Source organism: Anneissia japonica, unplaced genomic scaffold, assembly GCF_011630105.1.
Source record: "Anneissia japonica isolate Jap-2015-1 unplaced genomic scaffold, ASM1163010v1 scaffold287834_len5846547_cov211, whole genome shotgun sequence".
In the NCBI taxonomy this organism is placed as follows: Eukaryota; Metazoa; Echinodermata; class Crinoidea; order Comatulida; family Comatulidae; genus Anneissia; species Anneissia japonica.
Window position 1 is genome coordinate 1,928,621 of NW_022704992.1, and position 24,690 is coordinate 1,953,310.

General features: G+C 30.1%; 1 protein-coding gene across 5 annotated transcripts in view; it reads left to right on the top strand.

Annotated features, from left to right (window-relative positions):
• Window positions 1–24,690, top strand: part of LOC117104899 (la-related protein 4-like) — a 72,712-nt gene that overhangs the window by 24,654 nt on the left and 23,368 nt on the right. For all 5 annotated transcript variants that reach the window (XM_033245803.1, XM_033245805.1, XM_033245802.1 and 2 more), the window contains 4 exons: window positions 857–985; window positions 12,661–12,742; window positions 23,708–23,844; window positions 24,154–24,257. In XM_033245803.1, coding sequence (XP_033101694.1) covers window positions 857–985; window positions 12,661–12,742; window positions 23,708–23,844; window positions 24,154–24,257 — 452 coding nt within the window. The remainder of the gene's footprint in view (window positions 1–856; window positions 986–12,660; window positions 12,743–23,707; window positions 23,845–24,153; window positions 24,258–24,690) is intronic.

Sequence of the window (24,690 nt, forward strand, 5' to 3'; positions counted from 1 at the left end):
AAATTATTCTTACTTTGTACTGTATTTCTGTAGAGTATGCCCCAGGCAAGTTCAAAGTTCATGCTCATGGTAGATTAGAATTGAAATTACTACTTTTCAGATTGAACACTTTGAATTTTGTGTACTACTTTTATTATAATTGATGTTATGAACGTAATCTTTTGTGCCTCCAAGCGACTGGTACATACTGTAACCAAATTGTTCATGTATCATGTTTGTGTGATTATGCGCAACATAAGTCTATTTAGCAATATAGTCCACACTTCATAACTAAAATGTTTTTAGTGTTTACTATTAATAAAACATGGCATTACATCATAATTAACACAAGAATATAATTGTGAAACTGGTAAGTTTTAATTGTTTTTAATTGTGGGTAGCTTAATATTGGTCATTTTCAATTTTAATAGATGGGTCTGGCTTGGATGAATTATTAATCATATGTTGTTCCCACAACAAATACGTATAATCTGCATTGTGATTGGCTGAATCTTTTAATCGCATGTCATTTTAACATTTTATAGATAGATTGCTCATATATTTTAGTATCTGGATGGTTTGCTAAATATTTGATTACATGTCATTCTCAAGAAGATAAATAGCTTATCTATATTTTAATTGGCTGAATCCTTAATCACCTGAAATTCTCAAGCAAATTCATAGCTCATCTGTATTTTAATTGGCTGAATCTTCGATCACATGACATTCTTATATAAATGCTTAGCTCATCTGTATTTTGATTGGCTGAATCTTTGATCACATGACATTCTCAAATAAATCCATAGCTCATCTGTATTTTGATTGGCTGAATATTTGATCATTTGTCTTGAAAATAAAATCTCCATTATTTTTACAGTACCATTTGTGAATGGTGACAACAGCAAATATTCATCAAATCCAGAATCTCCTGTACAAACAGCACCTGCTCTTCCAAATGGACTCAACCATACAGAGTACTTTCTCCAGGATGGCAGTGTAGTATCAGGTAAAAACTGACAAATCCATTTTGCAATTGGGTTTATCATGAGTGTGAATATAATGGCCTTCCAGTTTCAAGATCTTGCTTCAGTCATTACAATCCCTAAAATTTGTAGGATGATTTTTTTTGGTGCTTTGCTAATCTAAATGTAATTGCAAGCATGTTTGAATAACATTTGAGGAGAAATATATTCATTGATATTTGTTAATACTGAACCACTTTGGAAATCAATGTTTTAGCACTGAAACATTCNACATCTAGATGTGTATAAGAGACAGAATTTAATATATTCAACTCTAAAAATATAATATTTTTAAAAGCGTTAAATTGTAAATTGTTTTAAATATATTTTAGATTTTTATTTGGTTTGGGTTTTTACATAAATTTTCTGTCTAAATTACTTTTGAAATAAAATCCTATAAAAAGGATTGGAGATAAAAGCATTTTAAGATAATGCGCAATTCAACGTTTAGTCTTTTGTCATTATACACCGTATATTGAAGTTCCTATTTTCTGTACCATTACCATTTATATTAAGTGAAGTGAATACATTACTTAGTACAGTGTGTAATTGGAGATGAGAAGAATCAGTAAATTTCTAGATGACAATTTTATTCATAGAATTTTGTCCAGTACTAATGAATTTCAATGAAGAACAAAAATGGATATAATTATTGTTGAAATAGATTTGGAAATGCATGCGCTAGTTTTAAACAATTAACATCCAAACAACTTAAAATTTATATATTTTATTTCTGTGTTTAGTTAAATTTTACAATAGCTTTGAATCAAGAAAGTAACATTTTAAAAAAAGTTTCTGTGTAATTTCTGTTCCTGTATTCTTTTCATAACCTTAAATTGGCTGTAATCAATTTTAGGATTTTCTTTAATAAAACGTCTCTAAATGTAAATCAGTAAAACATAAATTTTATGTCTCTACATAAATCAGTAAAACATAAGTTGTGTTGCTCTGTTGGTTTCATTGGACATTGATACTTTTAGAAAAGCAATTTAATTGTTGGGAGTTTTTAGGGATTTTTTTTATAGATAATACGTCTGTTTAAATTTAATGTTGGATGAAGTAGGTATAGGAAATGCTTGATGCGGATGATTTATGGCAGCAGTTTGACCCCAAAATTTTGTTTATGCTTTTCTGTCTTGGTACTTGTCTTCAGAATCACTTGATCAGCAGCACAATTCTGTGGTAATGTTGCTGGTTGTTGGCAACAGCCGTGACATGACATTATCTGAGGGTTCATATGTCAAATTTACTATCAATAAAAAAAAAATGATGAAGCAAATTGTAAGAAAAATTGGAAATCAAAAAATATATTCTTTATTCTTTTCCTACCTGCCCACACTGCAAAGTTCACTGTGCTTCTTTGTATGATTGGCAAATATTTCACACCAAATAACAACATTATAAACACAATAAACAACATATATCTTTTGTGTTTACAGTTACATTGCTGCATTTTACTTTTAATAGTCAAAAAAGTTTATTCTAAATTTCAGTAATTGAATTTTAAATAACACAAAGTATGCAATTTAACTGTTTAAGTTTATCAGTTCAGACAGTACTATAAAGGCTTATTATTATCCTTCTAATGGTAAATAATAATAATGATGATTTCAACTAAAATAGTCTGTAAACCGGGACATAAAGAAGCACTTGTTTCTTTAAGTATACTCATTTATTGATATTTTGATAACCATAAATTGAAATTTTGTAGATTGCAGGTGTACTTTACCTTTTTTAAAATTATTAAACATGATTGTATGATTGGTCAATAATAATAGGTCTATATTTCATACCAAATAAAATAAACACATTTACATGAGAACGAACATTTCTCTTCCTGTGTGAGCAGCTGCAATATGTATTGTACAGTAATACAGTACCTTTGATAAAAAAAACTTTAAATATACAAATTTAATAATTCATTAGTATATGAGTTCAGACATTATTCGGAAGTTAATTTCATAATATTAACAGGTGTTTCAAGATAAGCAATAAGTTGGTGTCAGCCCACGAAATGCCAACCATATTGCTGATACAAATATTTTTGCTGATCTTGCAATTTTTGCTTCACCATTCCGAACGTAAGCCTAGTCGAGGTTTCCACTAGGGCAGGCCATAGCCGAAGCTATGTTTTACACTCATTGTACCCTAAAAAATCTTATCTATTTGTAAAACTAATTTATTATTTATTATCTTGGTCCTCCATATAACCTAGGCCTAAACATCAGTTAATTTACAGTTAGACAAGATTTTTTTTATATCGAACCCACTGCCTGCCAATATGATGAATTCAAATAAAAATAAAAATATATTTTTGGCCATTTAGCGCACCCTCCACCACAAAAACAAAAAAGTTTTTCTTTATTTTTATTACGCACGTCACTCCCTTGAAATCTCCAAAAATAAGAAATGTATATTTCTTCCTTATATAAATTTAAAGCATTTAACCATCTCATTACTACACTGTTTACATTCACCAATAAAATTTTATTTTTATTTTCCCCTCCATCAGGATGATTTTGGCAAAAATATTTGCTAAATAAAAAAACTAAATTTTATGGTTTCTTTTCCTGCCCCTCTTGCCTTAAAAATAAACGCATCTGTTTCAATACTGTTTGCTTTTATTTTATCTAAAACCAAACTAAACCTAACTCTAGGCTAAGCCTACCATACTATTATATATATATATATGATCGCATTTTGGTTCAGTATAGTGGGAAATCCAAGATAGGTTGTTATCTGAATATAAGCATCGACATGCATCTATAGTTTTTAAACTGTTTTCAAGGAAACCGTTTGTGATATAACCTATTTTTAAGTGTAGATGATTTTGATGACGTTATTTAGGTTCAGTATTCAGAAAACGTAGGTTATACTCTAGTAGGCTAATATTGCTAATAATGCCAACCTCTAGAGATTTTAGGTCGGCTAATTTTTGCCAACCTAATTTCTTTCTAATTTTGTAAGTTGTGATACAATAAGTTCTTGTGATGTCTTCAGTTTTTGGGAATTCATTAAAGATTGCATATTAGGTAGATTAATGTTCAGGAGGTTGGATTGAATTTCTTTGGTGTGTGTGAACCTAAAAAGGATGACTGACAAAAATTTAGAGACTTATTCCCATTGGAGTACTACTAATAGTATATATTAATAATAAAACTAAAAAATAAAGCTACATTTGGCAGTAGACATCCCCTGCTTAAAAAAAGGTGTTATGTGTTCTTTAACAACATGCTGTCTATTGCACGTAGGCCATATTGCGCACAGGACCAATTGCTAGTCTCAGAAAGACAGTGCACTTTGTATTATACATGAATTTCAGCCATTGAGCTGAAATGTTATTTACCCGAATGAGCTATGCTACGCTCATAACACTGATAATGCAGTTGAGTATGTCTGCATACTATTTTTAAAATTTTATGACCATAAATACATTAATGGGACTTAAAATACCACTTGGGATGTAAGTGTTCTCCAATTCCTCATCTTTCGATACCTTAAATTTGATGCAGGTTTTTAGATTAACTTTTTAAGCATATTTGTTATTAAATATTGCATAAATAAAAATAAATATTTTAAAAATAATATGTTATATAGCGTTTCATGCCTCAAACTTATTACCTTGGCCATTGGATCAAACACGTATGGAACACATACTCAACTCCCTGGGGAGAATTCTATAATATTGCAGCTAGTAATCTACCAGGTACCCACTTGTACTCCTGGGTGGAGAGAGGCAAACGTAGGTAAAGTATCTTGTCTAAAGACACGAGCAATGCAGTGAGCGTCGGTCTTGAATTACCGATCCCGTGATCAGAAGTCCAATGCCTTACGCGCTGTGCCACACGCCCTCATAATTTAAATTGATAAAATCTAGTACATTAAAAATATATTACTACTTACTTACTACTTTTTATAGTAACATTTTTAGGAAAAAAATACATGGTGTTCGAAGAAATTGGTGCCTGTTTTAGTATTCATTAATTTTTGCTCCAAACAATATTGTAGTAAGCTTATGTTCTGCCATTGAAAAAAGTTTCCCCAGCATAAAATCCCAGAAAATACTTATAAAATTAACAATTGTTAAAAGCTTTAACAAATTTGCATTACAAATAGGAATGTAGCCCATAATGCTACATCTTTTGAAAGCAAGTATGGAACTAAGGTCTTGTATTGTTTCTCACCCAGAGTCCACATACTATTGAAAATGAGTCTGAAGTGAAAGGAAGGTTGTTTTCTTTTAATTTGTCCATGCTGTTTAAATTGTGATTTGTAAATCTAAAAAGGTAGATATTTAAAAAGAAAAGTTTGTCTTTTTTAACACAAGTTTCCATTTTTATTTGTCAGTTATGATGTAAAACTCTAAAGCGATGATAATGCAAAGCAGTAGTATAGAGAAAAACATGGTCCATGGTTAAAGGGTATCAACCCAATAGCTCCCTCAAACCTGTCAGTGTATGAAAAGAAAACAAACAATACCTGTAATCAACTGGAAACATTTCCGATTTTTCATTTGTCTGACTTGGAAGTAGACTTCATTGTTGATAAAATTTTACAATTAAACAGTCTGAGTACTTTTTTGCATGAGTAAACAGAACATTTTGTTGAAAAAGAAAATTAGAACACCTTAATTTATTTAACATATAAAATATACCAAGTTTAACCCCATTATTGCGTATGACTCTAGGCAGGATATTTCGCGATTAAAAAAAATTTTCAACAAGTCCACACCTCAGTCTATGTGTTACCTAGTCAAATGGCTGACCAGTTATGGCGAGTCGCTTGGCCAAGTGGTTAAGGTAGGGATGCCGTAACCAGTAGCCATAGCTCTGGTTCCAGCGGCTCACTCTCCCATTCCAGTGGCGGAACAAGTTTTCTCAGATAAAGACTATAAACCATCAGTATACACAATTAACATGTCGACAAGGATGCAAAGCCCCGCCCACAAAGTCACGAAAACCTTAGGCAATGGCGGCTAGACTTAGCGAGTTTGCGAACATTTTCTTTGCTATCAACCTTCTTTACGAAAGAGAATTCAGGTTAGGCGGTATGCAAATGAATCATATATTCATAGTGTTAATCTATTTCATGGAACAGGCGGGGAAATTGTTATAAAAGCCTCTGTATTTCGCTCCCAAAGGAAGAGGGAAAAGTCGCATTCAGTAAACCTCGTTGTTGGCTAGTCACTAATGCTCACTGCTCGTGTAAATCTTGGTATCTATAACCAAGCATAGACATCTAGGCCTAGGCTATGTATGTTTCGCGTTGACAACCAGCTGTCTAAGGAAATTAAAATGTCCCAAGAAAAAGTTTTTATTACCTGACTAAATGACGCTCACTGATTAGTCGGTTTATCTGTCAATCAAATCTCGTCGAGATGTTAATTGGCTCAGGTGCATTTTAAGTAACTCGGTACATCTTTTGAGACCCCGATGTACTGGTCCACACATTGCCTATTGTGAATAGACGATACCTGGTACTGGTTTTCCGGGTAGCTCAGACACAAAGTGACCCTATTGTTACTGTGCCAGCTGGTCCACATTTCGAGCGCTTTGAGACTTAGCTATAAAGCGCCATATAAAATAAATCTAACTACATTACATTATACCATCATGAGTTGTTCAGTGGCGAATAAAGATTCCAGGTAAAATTCAAGACTTTCCGTTAATTTGCTGATGTACAACCTGTGTTACTATATGTTCTGTACATACATCTTCCTTTTGTACAATAAATCATTTATGCAGATGTGTGCATAACCAAGTAATCAAATAGACCGAATCTTTGCCATTTTTTATATAGATTAATTAAATTATTGGAATTTATGGAATGATTAATTGATCATAAATGTTTACCTATTTTTTTTTTATACAAACATTGATTTATTTGATGGTTTGCTTTATATCATTGTCATTAATTTTATTTTCTTAGATAATTTTCATTAAATTTTGGCATAATAATTAATAACATTTAAGATCATCAAAATGTCCTAAATATGTTAATGTGTGTTAGTTTATTTGTGTAATTTATTACTAAATTGATTGATGTATGTATTTATTTGTGATTTAAATTTACAGTCTAAATTATTTGTATAGTACTGTATTGCACAGTGAATTTTGTTGATTATCAGTCGACTCAGAGAAGTTTTTTTTTTTTGCTTCATTGATGTTGATTAAATGTTTTATGACATGTTTTCAACTTTAGCCTTTGCTAAAAATAGAATTATAGTGCTTTTAACTGATTTTAATTACTTGAAAAAAAATGTGTAAATTAAACCATGTTAGAATATAAAAATCTCAGATGTTTAAAGATTGTGGATAAGCAAATGAAATAATTGAGAAGCCATTGTTATGAAAAATGGTGTATAGAACAAATGCCCTAGTAAACTATCCATTGCAATTTGAACAAACTCAGCCGTATGCTTCTATTAGGCATTTCAATCTATTTTTGTATACAGCTTACGTCAATGCGTGGCTTCGTTTGCGCAAAGACTTTGAGAGTATGATCACTTGGTGTTCCCATTCATATAGTAGACCAATTGAAAAGCAGCTGTAGTATGTAATATCAATTAAGCTTTGATGTGGAAAAAAATAACATAATATAATTTCAGATTTGTAATTATGTTCTTTAAGTTTGCAGTATTTTTTTGTCTTAGCTATATTCTTGTCAGTCACCTACTATGTCAGTGATTCTCACATTTTGTATCATTTTCCTGTGTAAACTGTTTTCTGTTGAATATTTGCATATAACTTGTTTAAGATTACCAAGATGAAACAAGAAGAAACAGATATTGTATATTTAATATCAGTATTGCAAGTAAAAGTAATAACAATTGCTGATATAAATTAAAATTTCATCTAAATGTTATATTTAATAGTTTTTGCTTAAATTGTCTTTGTGTAATTTAATTTAAATTTCATTTTATTATTGGAATTTTGGTAATAGCTATCGTTGTTAATAAATTACTATCATAAAATTGACCTTTTGAAATGGGAAGATAAAAGTTGATATGCAGCGAGTGATTATGGTAAGTTACCTCTCGCTTATGGATGTTAATAGATTTAAAAAAATTTCCATTAGCAGAGATTCCAGTTTTGAAAAAAAAAAAGGATTTTTTTAGAATGTAAATGATTTAGCTATTCCATTTACATAAGCTATTGAATTATCATACATTTTGTATCTGAATTTTAATTTTATTATAACAATAGTGCCAATTTAAATAAATATAGTCAGTAGTAGTCTTGCAGAAGTATATCTTGCAACATAAACCATGTTAAATTATTACACAATTAATATTAACAGATAAATAAGTGGGATGTTACAATTATTGGAAAAATGTTTAAAGAAATCTAAAAAACTGAATTTAGTGGGTAATCATAGTTGCAATTTAAAGTTACTGAGATTTTGATTTAAGAAAATCAAAATTTAACTATGACTTACTGTTGAGTGTTTGTTATTGTCATAGCCTTGTCTTAGATCAAAGTCTACAGGAAATGGGCCTATTATAGATTGCTTAATTGGTCACATGATCATGTACACTCAAGTATATATTCAAGGGACAAATTTGAATTTGACAGTACAGATGTTTGGTTTTTTTTGTCTCTCATTGTACAGTGGAATTTTCAATTTCACATAACTCATTAAATTCCAGTTATAAATGTTATATCAGAATACATTTTAAAAACAATAGGTCAAAACCACACTAAAATATATTCAACGTTAAAAAGTAGGTTAAGAGAACGAGGTATAAGACATAATGGGTGTAAGGCTATTCTATGCAGGGGACACAAAATATTTGCAAATGGGAGATTGACATTTTTGGAAATATATATTCTTAGTGATATGGCAGTGTGGTTATGTGATCTTTTTCTGACCTGCTTCAATCATTGGTCTAATTTTCAATATTTTCTTTTTTCAAATGCACCTCCCCTTCCATACCCTCCTCCACTGGCACTGACTACAGTTAAACTTGCTTAAGTCGATTTTCCCTAATTTATAAGTCACTTATTTTACTTGCCAAATTGTTGTGTTTTCCAGTAATTAACAATCTGTAAGTCAAATTTATCTATAAGTTGAACAATTTTCAATGGCATTTTGGACTCAACTTGGGCAAGTTGAACTGTATAAGCACCAGACCATTGAGAGTTAAAACTGTGGTTTTGTAGTTATTGTAGAGTACCACAGTCGTGTCCTCACGATGCCAGGTGGCGCTCTCTGTTGTTAACCGACATAGGTTACCTTTCATTACGCCTGAATGACTGCATAGGTTTTCTGGAATAGGCATTTTAAAATCTAATATTTTTCGATCAAAATGTGCTAAAAACACAAAAGCTTCCATAATATTAGTTATCGAACACACATTTAATCATCAGTACAAAGAAAAAAGTAAGATACATCTTAATAATTACATTATAAATTAGGATCAATGGTTTGTTAGTGGCAAAAATGGCGTCGGGTTGAACGCATTTTGCAACGATAGCAATGAAGTAGTATTGTGTGGTATCGTGACGTAACACTGTAGTACTCTATGGTCTCCTCCAATCCCAAGATGTTGGGTTCCATATTTTTCATGTAACCAATCATAACGCTTCTCTCAAACCATCATAATGACTTGTTTAATGAAAATTGAAAGGTTTAGGGAGCTTAGTAAGATCGATTGTCCTTGCTTATATACAGTGTGCTGTTTTAAATACAATTGCTTGAATCAGAATTTTTTTTTTAATTCCTTTCTTGTTCTAGAATATAATATAGAATAATATGTAAGATTTGACAGTTTAATTCATAGTCTTATGATTGAACTTTTGCTACATGTTGAATGCGAAAAGAATTAAATAAAAAAATTCATGGCAGTGTCCAGGGTCATAGGTGAATTAATGAAATTAAAACATTAGCAGTAGAAGTCGTGTGTTATGTTTAGCAAGTAAATTACTTGCTTATTCAATTTTATCTGGGTAGTGACAATATTTTCTCAACTAATAATATTTTCTCAACTAATAATATTTCCTCAACTAATAATTTACATTTACTTGAGTTTCCTATCCTTGTTATTCCATAAAGCAAAGTAATAAATCAATATACAAATTTCTTCTACTAAGCAAAATAACTGATTATTTCTTGTAATCGTCAAGCTATCATAATAAAATACAATGGGACATGTAGCAACTTGTATCCATGTTTTTTTTTATGGCCTCAAGGACAGTTATCGAAACATATATTATGTAGGTAGCCTAGTGATTTAGCGGTGCGAAAAAACAAGTAATGAGATGATGCGAACCGCATCATAATGGCAAATGAGGTAATGTTTAGTATTACGTAGTATTTACGTGTTGATGTGCTCGAACTTGCGTCAGCCAGACAATTGATGTGTTGGATACATTATCTATTCACCAGTTATGTTCTGTCTAATTATGTCCCACACATATGTGATAAATACTAATGTTAGATATACTTGATGAGAACCATTACTGCATATTATACATGAAAACACAAATGACTTCAGATGAATTATGTTTTAAATTATGTTTGCAGTTATTAATGTATTTAAATTGTTGTCATTTATATTTTTTTTTTTAATATATTGTATTTTTTCAATTTCTCTTGCTGATTTAATTGTCATATAAAGAAAACTTGAAATTCATTTTTTAGTGTAAATGTATTTGAATTTCAATATACATCAGTATAAATATAAAACATGTAAAAGGCTACTAATTAAAAGTTTGAAAATCAACAAATTAAATAGTGTAATTGGTAGAACAATAAAAATAAGGAATAATGATCACTCTCAAACTACACATTTTTCTGTCATTAAAATAAAAAAAACACTTAAAGAATATAAGACCTTAACTACATTTTATCAATTTCTTTTAGTACTTTTATAACATCCACAAAATTCAAATTTGTGAATTTAAGTATTTGAAGAAATGAAAACAAAGGGTAGTATTAACACTCTGTATCTCATGAAATATGTTTTTGTTCTGATGTTTATAAGATTTTAATATATGTCAATATTAATAAAAAGTATGAACAACAAACATCTTGAAACATGAAATGTCATAAGGAAAACCGTAAATAAAAATTTTTAAATCACAATAACAAACTGCACGTTTTGCACAAAATTATGATTCAAAGACACAACATTAATATGAAAATTTATAAATAAAATAAACCTCAACTTTATTCTATCTAATATTTAATAAAATTTCATGTGTTCTATAAAAAAAAAATGTGTATCGCCACTTCACAGAATAACGTATTGGCGAATTAAATATTTGAAGAAATTAGAATGAAAAGTAACATTACTATTCTGTATCTTCATCCCACTGATATTTTCGACCCACTTGTACCTGTATCTTATGATACTTATTTATGTTTCTATAACCTAGTTTCATTGTAAAACTACATATTTGTATTCATGATAGTTCAACTTTCATTCAGTGCTGTAGAAAATGAAAGGACGGGAAGTAATTGTGACCTTTGGAAAAAAAAATTAGGTATACATTTTTTTCCTATGTAAGATATACTTTTGATATTGAAATCAGATGTCCATTCTTATAAAGTTTTTGGTATTTGACAGTGTACAGTTAAAATAAAGCTAGATCGTGAATTTTTTCTGGGAGATTAAACGACTTAGACATTGTTTTTTGTATGAATTTGATTGGAAGTAGAGCAGTTCAAATAAACTAGGCTATCTACACAGAACATGCAACCTTAATTCTGATAAATACTCAATGTATTGTTTGCAACAAGATCATTTAATACAATTATATCTTTAGTGTATAATATTATGGTTATTTAAAATCGATCAATTTTTTTTTTTTAAATTTTACATTATCAGTTGTTCATTGTGTAGTTTTAGATGACTAAGACAGGAAAGAAAGGTGCATTATGGGATAGAAATTATATTGCATTGAGATTGGAGTTGGTAATGATAGAAGGAATTTATGTCTTGTGTTATATACATTGAATATAAGAGATAGGAGCCTGTTGGTAAAACCTTGGGTCAAGGGTCATTCTAATCCTCAAAATGTCCATCTCTTTCTGTGCCTCCTAATAAGTTTATAAACACAAACTATAATAAATTATATATTTAAATTACTTTGTATATATATATATATATTAAAGCAAGTTGTCACTTTCAATAAACAAATAAATATTCTCCTTGTCAATTAACATAATAATTTTGTTATGTATGCTTTGTATAGATCTTTTTATTGAATGGTGGTAATCAATTTTAAATATTTATGTAATATGTTTGTAAATTAGCAAAACCCTAATTGCTTCAATCTATTTCTCATTTGAAGATGATGACTCATCTCATTTGTAAGTCTTGTCCACATTATCAAATTTTATTTGACAAAAAACATTTAAAATGCCTAAATATGGTCATGATGACATCATTATGGTCATGATGACATCATCATGACTTTTTGATAATCTGGATAGAGCTGTATGATAAGGCAAATGTTTTTTTGGGAAGTGGTTTTTCCGATTTTAACATAAATAATAGTTAAATTAGTGGCCAACTTTTAAAAAACAAATAATGTTATACCTTTTACCTTGTAATTGCCGCTTCCAAAACATCCACCAGGGATTATAACCAGAAGTTTGATGGGAGTTCAGTATTATATTAATATAATTTATGAATGGTTTCACTGTTTTTCAGATGATATGAATCGGGAAGGATCTCCTAAAGATGGTGATTTGCGGAAACAACTTCAACTTCAATTAGAATATTATTTTTCAAGGTACGTTCTTTAATTTTGGTTTTTGATGCCCAAAACCAACCTATCAAATGGTTTATTAATTATGATGTAATCGTCATATCATTAATATTTATCTTTCTTTTCCCTGTTTTTTTGTGGTTTAGTCATTTTCATCTCGATAATTGTATTTACGTTTCGTTAGGATTGGCATATTTTTGTTATTACAATTATAAAAAAAATGTTTTTAACATTTCAATGATGTTACAAAGACTGGTTTTAAAACCTTAATTATTAAATGTAATACCTTAGATTGAGAACTGAATATGGGGCAAATAAAAAAAATATTGACCAACCAACCATGATATCTAAATACCACTGTGTCTGGGTAACATATCCCATCTTTATTTTCATTGTCTTTACCACCGTCTTATTTTTCTACATAAATATCTTTTTTTTTTTTCATCTCTGTTTTCATTACTATTATTCATTTACATCATTTTCTTCAACCGTGTCATTGCCAATTTCATTATCATCCTGACTTCATTTTATCATCATTTTATTTTTATCATCAAAATTAATTTTCACGGCATTTTCCTTTAGTTATTTTTCTCTCGTTATATTCCTCTCTTCATCTCCATCTATCATCATTAACGTAAATTTCTCCATCGTTCCTAACAGCAACACCAATGCCATTTTCCAATCATAGTACACAATTCATTGGACATGCACTAATCTCCATTTTGATTGCTTTTTCTAGAGATTTCATCTTCTTGTGGCATGTTCATTAAACTTCCTCATGTTCATTGTCCATATTATTCTACGTGCTCTTCAATAGAATCTAAGAATTAGCATTCATGATAAAATATCACACACTGCATTCACACACACAAACTATGATCAATGGAAACTGTACTAATTCAATGACAAGTGTGAACACAGCTTGGGACAGGCTTTTGTGCAGAGGTTGTTTTTTTCAGGTGAAGGATATGTTATGTAACAAAAAAAAGATATCAACAAAAAGCAAATAAGTAACACAGAATGATGAATGGTGGTGAACAATAAAAGTGTGAGTGAAGCATCTGGAAGTGGATACTAACATAAGATTGTACTACAAATTGATATTATAGATTAGGTATAAGCGTTATTGTTGTTGTTTTGAAGTATTTATTCTGTTAGTGTGTATTCATTATTTGATGCCTCCATACAAAACATCAATACCTCTTGATCTTTGGATTTGTTTTGTGCATAATGTTGACATAGAAATCATAATATTTGATATTATGTACCAAGGGTGATCCATCCATATTAGGCCTAGTAAGAAAAAAAATACTTGATTAGCATCTCTTCCCTATCGTCAATTCATTGTGTAGGATGTTATAATATATAAGCCTTTACTTACATAGAATTGGAAAAAAAAATGATACAAATTGTATACAGTAGAACGTTTGTTGTGATATTTGTTAATGCCTAAAAAGTGTTATTTACTTAAAGAGGAAGATTACCCATGCAATTTCAGGGTGCAAAACTAGCGCTCGCCAATGCGAGTGAAACAAAAATTTGGCGAGCGATATTCCATCCCCACTCGTCCGCATGGGCGAGTGAAAAATCCAAAAAAAAAAATCCGCTTGAATTTTAGCTGTTAAATTAGCATGCATACAACACAACATACCATACTATACTATATAATTCTCAAGTCAAGGAGGCTTTCTAACAGGCTTCTGCAAATTCAGTGTTTATTGGCTTCACAGATGTGCATGCGACAAATTTTACTTCTCTTTTAATCATCGTATTCATCTTTAAAAGTCAACATATTGATTGATTGTTTTATTGAATGATATATATATAATAAACAACTATCTATGGAAGTTATGTTGGAGTAAAATCCACAATCTAGGTATTTAAGAAGGTAAAAACATCCGATAAAAAGCAAGTTTGTGTGGGGCCTGGAGTGGGATCAGAATGCTCAGCCCACGAATTTCACGTCGGCAATCGGCAATTGCCGACCATATTGCCGAGCCAGAATTGCTACAGGACGGCAATTTTTTGCTGACCTAGGCTTAAATTTCTTTGCTTCAAAAACTGCTTGGAAAGTCAAAAACAGGCTATAGCAGACACTAAATTTCATGTACGTCGTCAAACCAAGGAAATTGGTGGTTCATAAAACAGATTTGTTTGTACAATAACTATCACAAATTTTTGCCAACCTAATTTTTTCCTAATTTCATGGGCTGGAATGCTTAGAAACTGCCTACTGTAGGCCTAGGTCCCCTCAGACTTAGCTGCGTAGGCCTGTGGGCCTAGCCTAGACCTAGTTTATGCCAGTGTAAGTAGTACCAGTGCAAATATATAGGAATTTGGGTCAACCCCGATTTTACGAATACCCGCAATTACAAACGGCTCTGGGCCCATGTCGTACATAATTTAGGGGGTCTACTGTATATTGCACTGGCACACTCAAAATTTTCTTATCCTTTGTTAGGGTTGTAGTGCGTCTTCACTGATAATCACAGAAAGAACTTACTGTAATTATACTGACTGTACTCTATAAATAAATTCAAAATGGAAAGAGAATAAGTTGGGTTATTACGATGAAATTAGCTAGAAAGCAGTCTTTTTTTACCGCCAGTTATTGGTATTTTATTTTTGAAAATGTCGTTATTTTTGTACTAAGTGATATTTTTAAAACGACTTCCTCCATCTGATAAAGGAGGGTTGACTGTTGATGATGTTTGTTTAACTAGTCAATTGTTGCGAGCATCGACATCCCACAATACATTTTATGGATTCTGTGAAGTAAATTCTTTTCAGTTGGCAAACATAGAAGATGTAGCAGGTGGTATAAAGCAACTAGTAAGGTGTCACAGATCTACTCCAGCATTTGCACGTCATTGCATCCAATTTGTAGCCATCGATAATTTTAAATATAGCATGTTGGATTAAATAAACCTACAATTGACGTACTTACAATTATTACAATTGTTAGCTTATTAGTGATTAGGTTGTTTTAACTCGGAGAGACCTCTAAGAACAGTGCATCTAGGCTTATTGTATAGGTACAGTTGCTAAACATTTGGGAATTCTCAGTGCAAAGTGGATTCCATCAAGTTTGATTATTTTAGGTGTGTATTTCGCCATATAAAGAATTTAAAAATTTGGGTTCGGAGAAGGGGTAGGGCATGAAGGGGATTTATTTGTACAAGGGATGTGGCCATATTGTATCATTCTCTTTGATAATAATTTTTTTAATGTATAAGCCTATCCTTCCATTGATTCAGTTACTAAATTTGTGATGTTTTATGTTATTTTAAGGGATTTTCTTTTATTTCATTTTAATTTATTTTTTGGAATGTGGTCAGGCTTACTTCATATAATTACAATGTTGAATAATGATAAACAAATAAGAAAGCACTGTGATAGATGCTTGTATTAACTACTGAATCATACTCGTGCCAATCTATTACCATATATTTCTGAGAATTTCCATCAAGTTGGTTGTTAGCAAAATTTATTCACTATTAGACTAATTACTACTGAACCATTAATATTTTTTGTGCTTCAAAATAGCGTACTTAACATCATTATAGCCAGTGGCAACATAAAGCTTCATGTACAAAACAAAAAATATCACATTTCCAAAATCATAAAATCATTTTGGAAATTAACTTGCTCATTTTGAAGTGACATTTTAAACATCAACTTGCATATATTATTTCATACTGTATAACTGTTCAATTTCAAAGACATTACACATTATATTAACTGTTGCTGAAACTGCCTGGCGTTAAAGGATCTGTTAATGTTTACATTGAATTTTTTTTGTGATAGTAATTTTTTTTTCCCTTACATAATGTGTTTATGTAACTCTACCACAATAAAAAAAATGTTATAAATAAAAAAAAAATCAGCATCCTGAATAATATTGCTATCAGTATTAACCATCATCACCGTGAATATTAGGCCTAACATCATATATCAACCTAATTATGTAATAATTGTTATCGCCATACTTTTCCAACATAACTTTATAATTTTTGTTACCATAAATATTACAATAATAATGTAATGTATTGCATTGTCTTCCCTCATCATCAAATTCTTTATATAATTTATCAAAATCATCACAGACATTATGATTACCATATCTAGTATTATTGTTGTCATGTAGCTCAACATTTTTATCATTAACATCATTCCTTACTCAATTATCATATCAGCATATCATATCATTTACCATATTTATTCGAATAAACGCCCCTCCTGGCTCTTAGAATTTCACATAGATTCTATAGTGACACTAGATGCTTGGTGTGTCATGTGACATGGCAATGTGACATACTGGAATGCACAGCTTTAGAAATACATTGACAACAGGAGGTTCTAGTGGGGATTTCCCTAAATTAAACTGCATATAAGCCCACAAATACCATTAGTTTACCATGGTATTTACCCATGGTTAATAGTGGTTTGATAAGAAAGTTTTTGTTATGATATATTTTAAAATTATATGCATTCTGTTTTGAAAACTTTGTTCACATTCAGACCTTCTCATAGCTTCTTCCTTTTATTCGTCTTCTCTTAACATCATCTTTCCTAGTTCCTTCTCTTTTCCCTTCATTTATTTTATGCCTTATTTTATCATTCTATCTTTCTTCTATGTACTCCACTTAGGCAAGAAGCTATAGAATAACAAGACTACATTGTTGTGATACTAAAACTATTTCACATGCTGTGGGTTAATGTTGCTACATTAAACTCATTATAGTAACTTAGCTTGAGGTATGCTACTTAAATTGACATCTCAAGTACCAGTAATTTAAGTTATTCTTTGTAGCTAACAAACTGTTTTCATTAAACATAATAAACACTTCCTTTAAGTTTTCATTTTTTATTAGCCATTTTCTGAAGTAATTTTCTAAAATGTTTATACTGCCAGTATATAGATATTTATATTTGTATTTCTCATGTTATTGGAAAATTTAAATCAGTATTTAATTAATGGATGTGTTATTGCCACGGTGATAAAGGGATTTTAATTGACCAGATAGATTGCAATATTTTACCTCTTCTGGAGTCCAGTAAACTGCTGTCCTGAAGGTTTTCATGATGGGTAGCATTGAATAAAAATATTAAAAAGCATATTTGAAGCTATGTATAGTGAAAAAAAACCCCTTTTTTATTTGTTTTAAACAATCAAAATAGATATATTCATTAAAAAAAAACCATTACATTTTTAGGTACCTTACTGTAATTTAAATTTTGATGTTTTCTTTTTGCAAAATTGCACAAGTAGAGGATATGCTAAATTTACAAAATTTGCCTGTAAATCCTAGTGTATTTGTTTACACTTGGTAACTGATATGAAGCCACTTTTTGACATCTGATCCAGGAGGCTAGGCCTGGATATAGGACTACATATCAATTGATATCTGATACAACAAAATATAAGCTGTAAAAAATCATTTATAATTATTATCAAAGTGAAGTGGTGTCGCCCAGCGATTTCCATTCAGGTTGTGAACCTTTTGAGTTTAAAGCACATATTATTGACCATGATTGGATACCCCAGCTTGCACTGTTTCCATGCTGTGATGTGGTCCACACTGTGTTTCTGTCCTAGGTGTGAGTATTCCATGGCTTATATTATATAAAAAAGAAATATTGAAGCCATTTTTGCAGCAATAATGATGCTAACATCTGGCTATACTAAACCAAGATAAATTTTAGTTAAATTGGTTAAATAAAATCTATAAACCATAATTAATATTTTAAAAGCTTCTTACAATAACAAAATGTCCAACAAAATATTGACCGTCTGGTCATGCAGAATCAGTGAAGCATACACAGAGTAGACTACCTCCATCATTGTGGTTATAGTTAGTATGAATTATTAAACTGCTTATTGTATTTCATCACTGAGATCTCATCTTGTTGATTAGTAGAAGATAGATGAGATGTACGAGAATGCAGTGATAGCAGTAAGCAGTTACTAGCTTTTGTACTAATAATTAGAATCTTTCTGTAAGTGTAATTAAATTATTATCTATTTAAATTAGGTCTATTTATAGATATTTTTTGTTAAACCTGAGAAAAAATTCTTAAACTTAATTTAGAACATGGACATATCACATTATCCTTGTGGAATTAAAAATAAAGTTAAATATTTGAAATCATTAATTTGTATCTTTTGTATAAAATTATTAGTTTTCAATTAAAAGTAGTACAAGAAGTATTTTTCGTTGCCAATTAACAGATACAAATAACACAGATTGCCATAACTATCATATTGAGTTATTCAATATCTTTTAATGTTGCACATTGGGATTTTATGATATGGATCTTCATAGAAGTAAGAAGTAAGGCTTGTAGCTGAACATGCTATGAGCGGGAAAGCAGATTAGGTATTGTAAGGATTATGTCAATTACGTCCATCCTGAATTTTCTATTTATAGAATGACTTTGGTTACTTTGTATCCTTTTTGAATCATAGACAATATCTATTAATATCTATTATTCTTTTTATGTCAAATTAAAATGTAATTGTTAAATTCTGCCTCATAAAATTATTTATCAAGGAACTTAGAGAAACAACAGATTATAATTTAATTCATAATTCATGTAAAGCAGATTTTTTAAAAATAAATATAATTATGAGATATATATTTCATTTGGTATTTAAATATTAAATTCTACATGTATCATAAGAAAAACTTGGAAAAGATTATCATTTGTTATGAAATATGGGGAAAAACCCCTCAAAAATCTATAAATTGCATTGCTCGTATAGAAAAATCATCTATTTTATTAACTTCCAATACAACACAGATGAGTATAATTAAGTTTTAACTGATTTACAGATGTTTACTACAAACATCCTTAAAACAGATTACTAACCAATTGAAAGTCTATGCAAAAGAATAAAAGAAAGTTAATGTTTATGTCTATTAATTGGTGACAATTTTGTTTTCATTCTAAAATTTAAAAATAATTTATTTACCTTATCTTTTTCTCAAATATCCCGCTTTGAATAAAGGCCTGCTTCAAATAAACACCCTCCCCCTCTAAAGCCTCATTTGGAATAAACAGCTACCTCGAATGAACACCCCAGGGGTTTATTTTTACCCCTCAAATAAATCCTTCCCTTTTCCCACCCCCTCCCAAATGTGTGTAAACAAATCTATTGGAAGCAACATTATTCTTAAAACATTCTGTTAATGTTCTACTTCAGTAGAATTACATTATTTCTAACCTGGTTAGGATCAATGTTTATTTGATCACACAATAACACATTTGACTATAATTATGTGTTGTACTTCAACATTTACAGTGAAATTAAGGGGCGTTTAGTTGAGTAATGCATATGTATCTATTTTACAAAGAAAAATAAATAAATAAATGCCTCCCTTGAATAAACACCCCCCTCAAAAACACCACAACAATAAACATTATTATTTGAATAAATATAGTATACAAAATATTAAATATTATTTTTAAAACTTCTTTTCTCATTACAGACACTATATTTTAATATATCAGTTAAATAATAGGCTTGTTGTTAATCCTTATTCATACTTTATTACCATGACATACATTAATTGAAGTGTCCTATCCAACAGTGAGCATCTGTGCTTAGAACCACTTTCAATTGATTCTAAAATTATTTTCTAAAAAGAGTGGTTTATTGAACCTTTCTGTGGGAGGTGAGTGGGAACATATTATTAAATTGCACCATTACTTAAAAATGATATTGATATTACTATAAATTTAATTTATGAAAGTGTTAGTATGCAGTCTGTAGCTTTGGTGGTATACAACATTTTTATACTTGTAAAAAATGTAAATGGCGTCTGCAAACAACTATGGTACTTACCTCAGCCTTATACTTTATAGTGAGTCACTCGTTATTAATTTTGTATTGGAAGCTAAGTAAGGTTTAAAGGTACAGTATGGTAATATTTTATTTATAAAGATAAATGGTATTATGATAAATAATATAATATAGTATATATAACAACATAATTTTGTGATCTATTTAATAAGATAACATAAGATAATGGTTATAACTCCCCACTTAATCTTTTTTTCTTCTTTTTGAAGGTTGTTTTAAACAATTAGAACATTTAAAAATAGCTTATTCAAAAGGATCAAGTAAGTTATTAACTTTTAGTGATAACATAGACCTTCAAATTTTTAGCTAATTTAAGAGTAATGCGAAGAACATGAAACTTTATGCCTTGTTTAATGAGAAAAGTCCTTTAAATAATAACCTACACCCGTTCAGAACATCATTTGGAATAAATAGCCCTCTCAATTTTGTTTCCTGGGATGTTTATTAAATTTTTTGGAGTAATTATCCCTCCTTCCTCATCTTCTCCCTCCCATGACAAATTAATACATAACCAAATAGATTATGAATAAATAGATTCATTATATTTTTTATTAATATTGTTTGATAAATATTTTTTTATATGAAAATCATGATATTTCTAAAAGAGAATATTCTACAGCTTTATGCCTTTGTAATATATCACACTAACTTAATGTGTTTTTTAGATCATACGATAGTAACTTTTGGTACTAGAAACGTTGCTACGTGGGATAATTGTAGACTATTTATCTTTAGTGTTGTTACTGTTAATAATTATATATTTTTTAAGGCTTTGTTTTTTGGCTCATAATAATAGTGTCCATAGATTTTATCAGCAAATTATTGCTTTCATTTATTTTATTAGACATTTAAGCCGAGTGATTTTCATAATGCTTACAGAGTAGTAGCTGTACGTTGTGCATGTTTGCAGGTGTTGCTAACATATTGCTTCTCGACCTGCCGCGGAAATTTATGCTAATAATGCTGATGAAATGATCAAAGATGTATGCAGACACACTACATACAGCACACGGAGCATACAGATCACTCAGGCTTTAATATATTATTGTCTAGTTAACATAACCAGATGACGTGGAAAAACCACGTACTCATCCTTTCACGTACAATGATTCTTGATGATTCTCTGTCCATATGGTGGGGCTTGATTTAAAAAAAACATTGTTATTTTACAATAAATGTATTAATGATTTGTATGGTATTTGGAACAGGGCCAATTTTTTTTCAATGAATGAGCAGGTTTATTACAGTAGTAAGTATGGTGTGGCTTAGTGGGGTTTGATTTACAATATTGTCATCACCAAAATTATAATCATTGTCACATTATTATCACATTGACAGATTGAAATATAAATCAACCATCCATACAAAATACAGCCAAAATGCTTACATCACACCAACTTTAAATCTATGACACTTTCAAATTTTAAGCATTCTATTTCAAATCCTCATAATACCATCTTAATTTAACCTGATTTCCTCTTACCTTGCATATCCATATTTATTATTTAAGTTTTTTTTTTTCTTTTTTCTTAAATTTCTTTCAATGTTCCTTTTAAATCTATTTTAATTCGTAGTTAAGTTATCCATCTTTTTTGGTTACCATTTGTATATATCTGTTTTTAAAATTTTGTAAGAACTGAACCACTTTGGTAACCAGTACTATGTATTGAAAGTGTATACTCAGTATAAAGAATAAATAAATAAATTATAATATCAATCTTATACCACTTTAAGCCTTGAATTAATGAAGTGGTCACACACCAATTCATAAAATATTTTTTCATTACTGTATAAGGATTTCAGTTTTTAATTATAGATTATTCCAACAATCAGTTCACCATATTGGTATTATGTGCAACTTCCTACACATTTTAACATTGTATTGTAAACCATTCTTGATTCTGATGTATTTTATTCTTTGGCATGCGTCATTAAATGATATTTCTTCACATTAAAATATTAATATCGTACATATGCTATTTTCTCATGATTATGTCAGCAGTATTGAGAAAATTCACAACCATCTCCTATAATACATAATTTCTTTAACGATTATGTGGAGATTGACATCTGAGCATATACTGATTAATACACGTCATCATTACAAAAATTATGTTCATATAAATGATAAAGCTAAGTTTGAGGTGCATGTTTTAATGTATGTACATTACTAATGTATTAAGCCACCACTGAGTAGGCTCTTGTGAGATATTTTTACTTTTTCATTGTAAAATCATTATAATTTAGACTTCAATCTGCCTATCCTGATCCGTAGTATTATTTAGTATAAAATATTCATGAGGTTGTGTTAATGATGTCATCTGGATGATAAAATGTCATGACAAACATTAGAGACTGTTTTACTTTCAGTTGATACTTAAGTAAAGTATTTGGTATCTAGTTTTCTTTTCGTTTTCTTAATAGAGTAAATTCCAAAAATTTAAGTATTATTCCCTTTTTCCTTATCTTTATTTCTTTTTTTTTTCTCACACATTCTACTTCCATCACCTTGCATCACATTTACTTACCTTTCATCACCTTCAGTTATCCATTAATTTGTGATGATAATACTACTTCGAAGGTCATAATCAGATTTCTATCTTCTAAAGATGTAAAGACATGCTTAATTTCTATGATGTACAGTATATTTAATATTCAATACATTTTTGAAGTGATTATAGACATTCAAAATGGCTGTTACATTTTAATATTGACAGTTCAAGGTTTATATGTAGACATTGATAAATTCAGTGGTATTTCTTGGTATTTATGTAAGGAATTTATTAAAATAATTTTCATAACTTTATTTAGGCCTATAAGCCATATGCTTCCACATAATATTTGATATTAAAATATATTAAAATGTTCATGAACACTGTATCTATTGATTGAAATAATATTGACTATTAAGAATATTATAAAAATTTTTAGAATTATGTATGTAATGCAATATTTTTATCTTCAGAAAGATAGAATAATTACGACATGTTTTTAGTTACCACATATGGCTTCTTCATAACCGTTATATACTCAGGATGTGGCTTTTTCATGAGAGTTAAACATTTCCATATTAAGTGTCACACTCAAGTAACTCACCAGATTTTTTCCTTTTGTTTTTTCAGGGAGAATTTAACTAATGATCGTTATCTTCAATCTCAAATGGATCCAGATCAATATGTACCCATCTGGACGATAGCAAACTTCAATGCTGTTAAGAGATTAACAACAGATATAACGCTTATTATCGATGTACTTAAAGGTAAACTACTCAGATGCAATTCATAATAAATTTATGTTGATGTTAATGTTATTAATTTGGATTAATTGCCATCGTTTTTGCGATTAATGTACCATTAATATGTTATAATTAATGCTTGCAGTATACCATGTAGATAGTTCTGAAAAGGTCTTGACATTTGGATTGAGTTGCTTTTTGGTGCACTGCAAGCATTAAATATATTGTTACTTTGCCATGCAAACCTTGAAACAATATTAATATGGTAATGTTTTTTATGTGAATGATGATGATAGCTTTAATGACAATTTGGTGTACTATACGTTCTTACAGAGTCAACATGTGTTCAGGTGGACCCTACATCTAAGAAGGTACGGCCTAGTCATAAACGACGTACTGTCATTCTGCGAGAGGTACCAGAAAGTACCCCCTTAGAGGTGAGTGTCGACCAGCTGCGTGTGTTTATAACTTGTGCTTTGTTTTCACATATGATGATGTTATGTGTTAATTTTTTTTAAGTGGTCTGTTTACGCTATGTTTGGTCTGCAGAGCATATCTCATGTTACACGCAGTGAAATCCAAGTGACGTATCAATAAAATCCGAAGGGAATGAAAGTCATCTTGTCCATTCAACTTCCGTTTGATTGATATGCAGTCAGACTTCCACGCAATATTAATCTAATATTAGCAATCACATTGAGCGTTGGGAATCCATCCAGAGCGCTACCGGAAGCAAATTAGAGCACTTTTTCTTGGATTTGATACTCGCACACTGTACTCATTAATATTCTCCAATCAAATAGTAGACTGGGAAAGAGCAGGTCTCCTCCCTTTTGTATATTCATTCATCTAGTCAAGGGGACAAGTAGT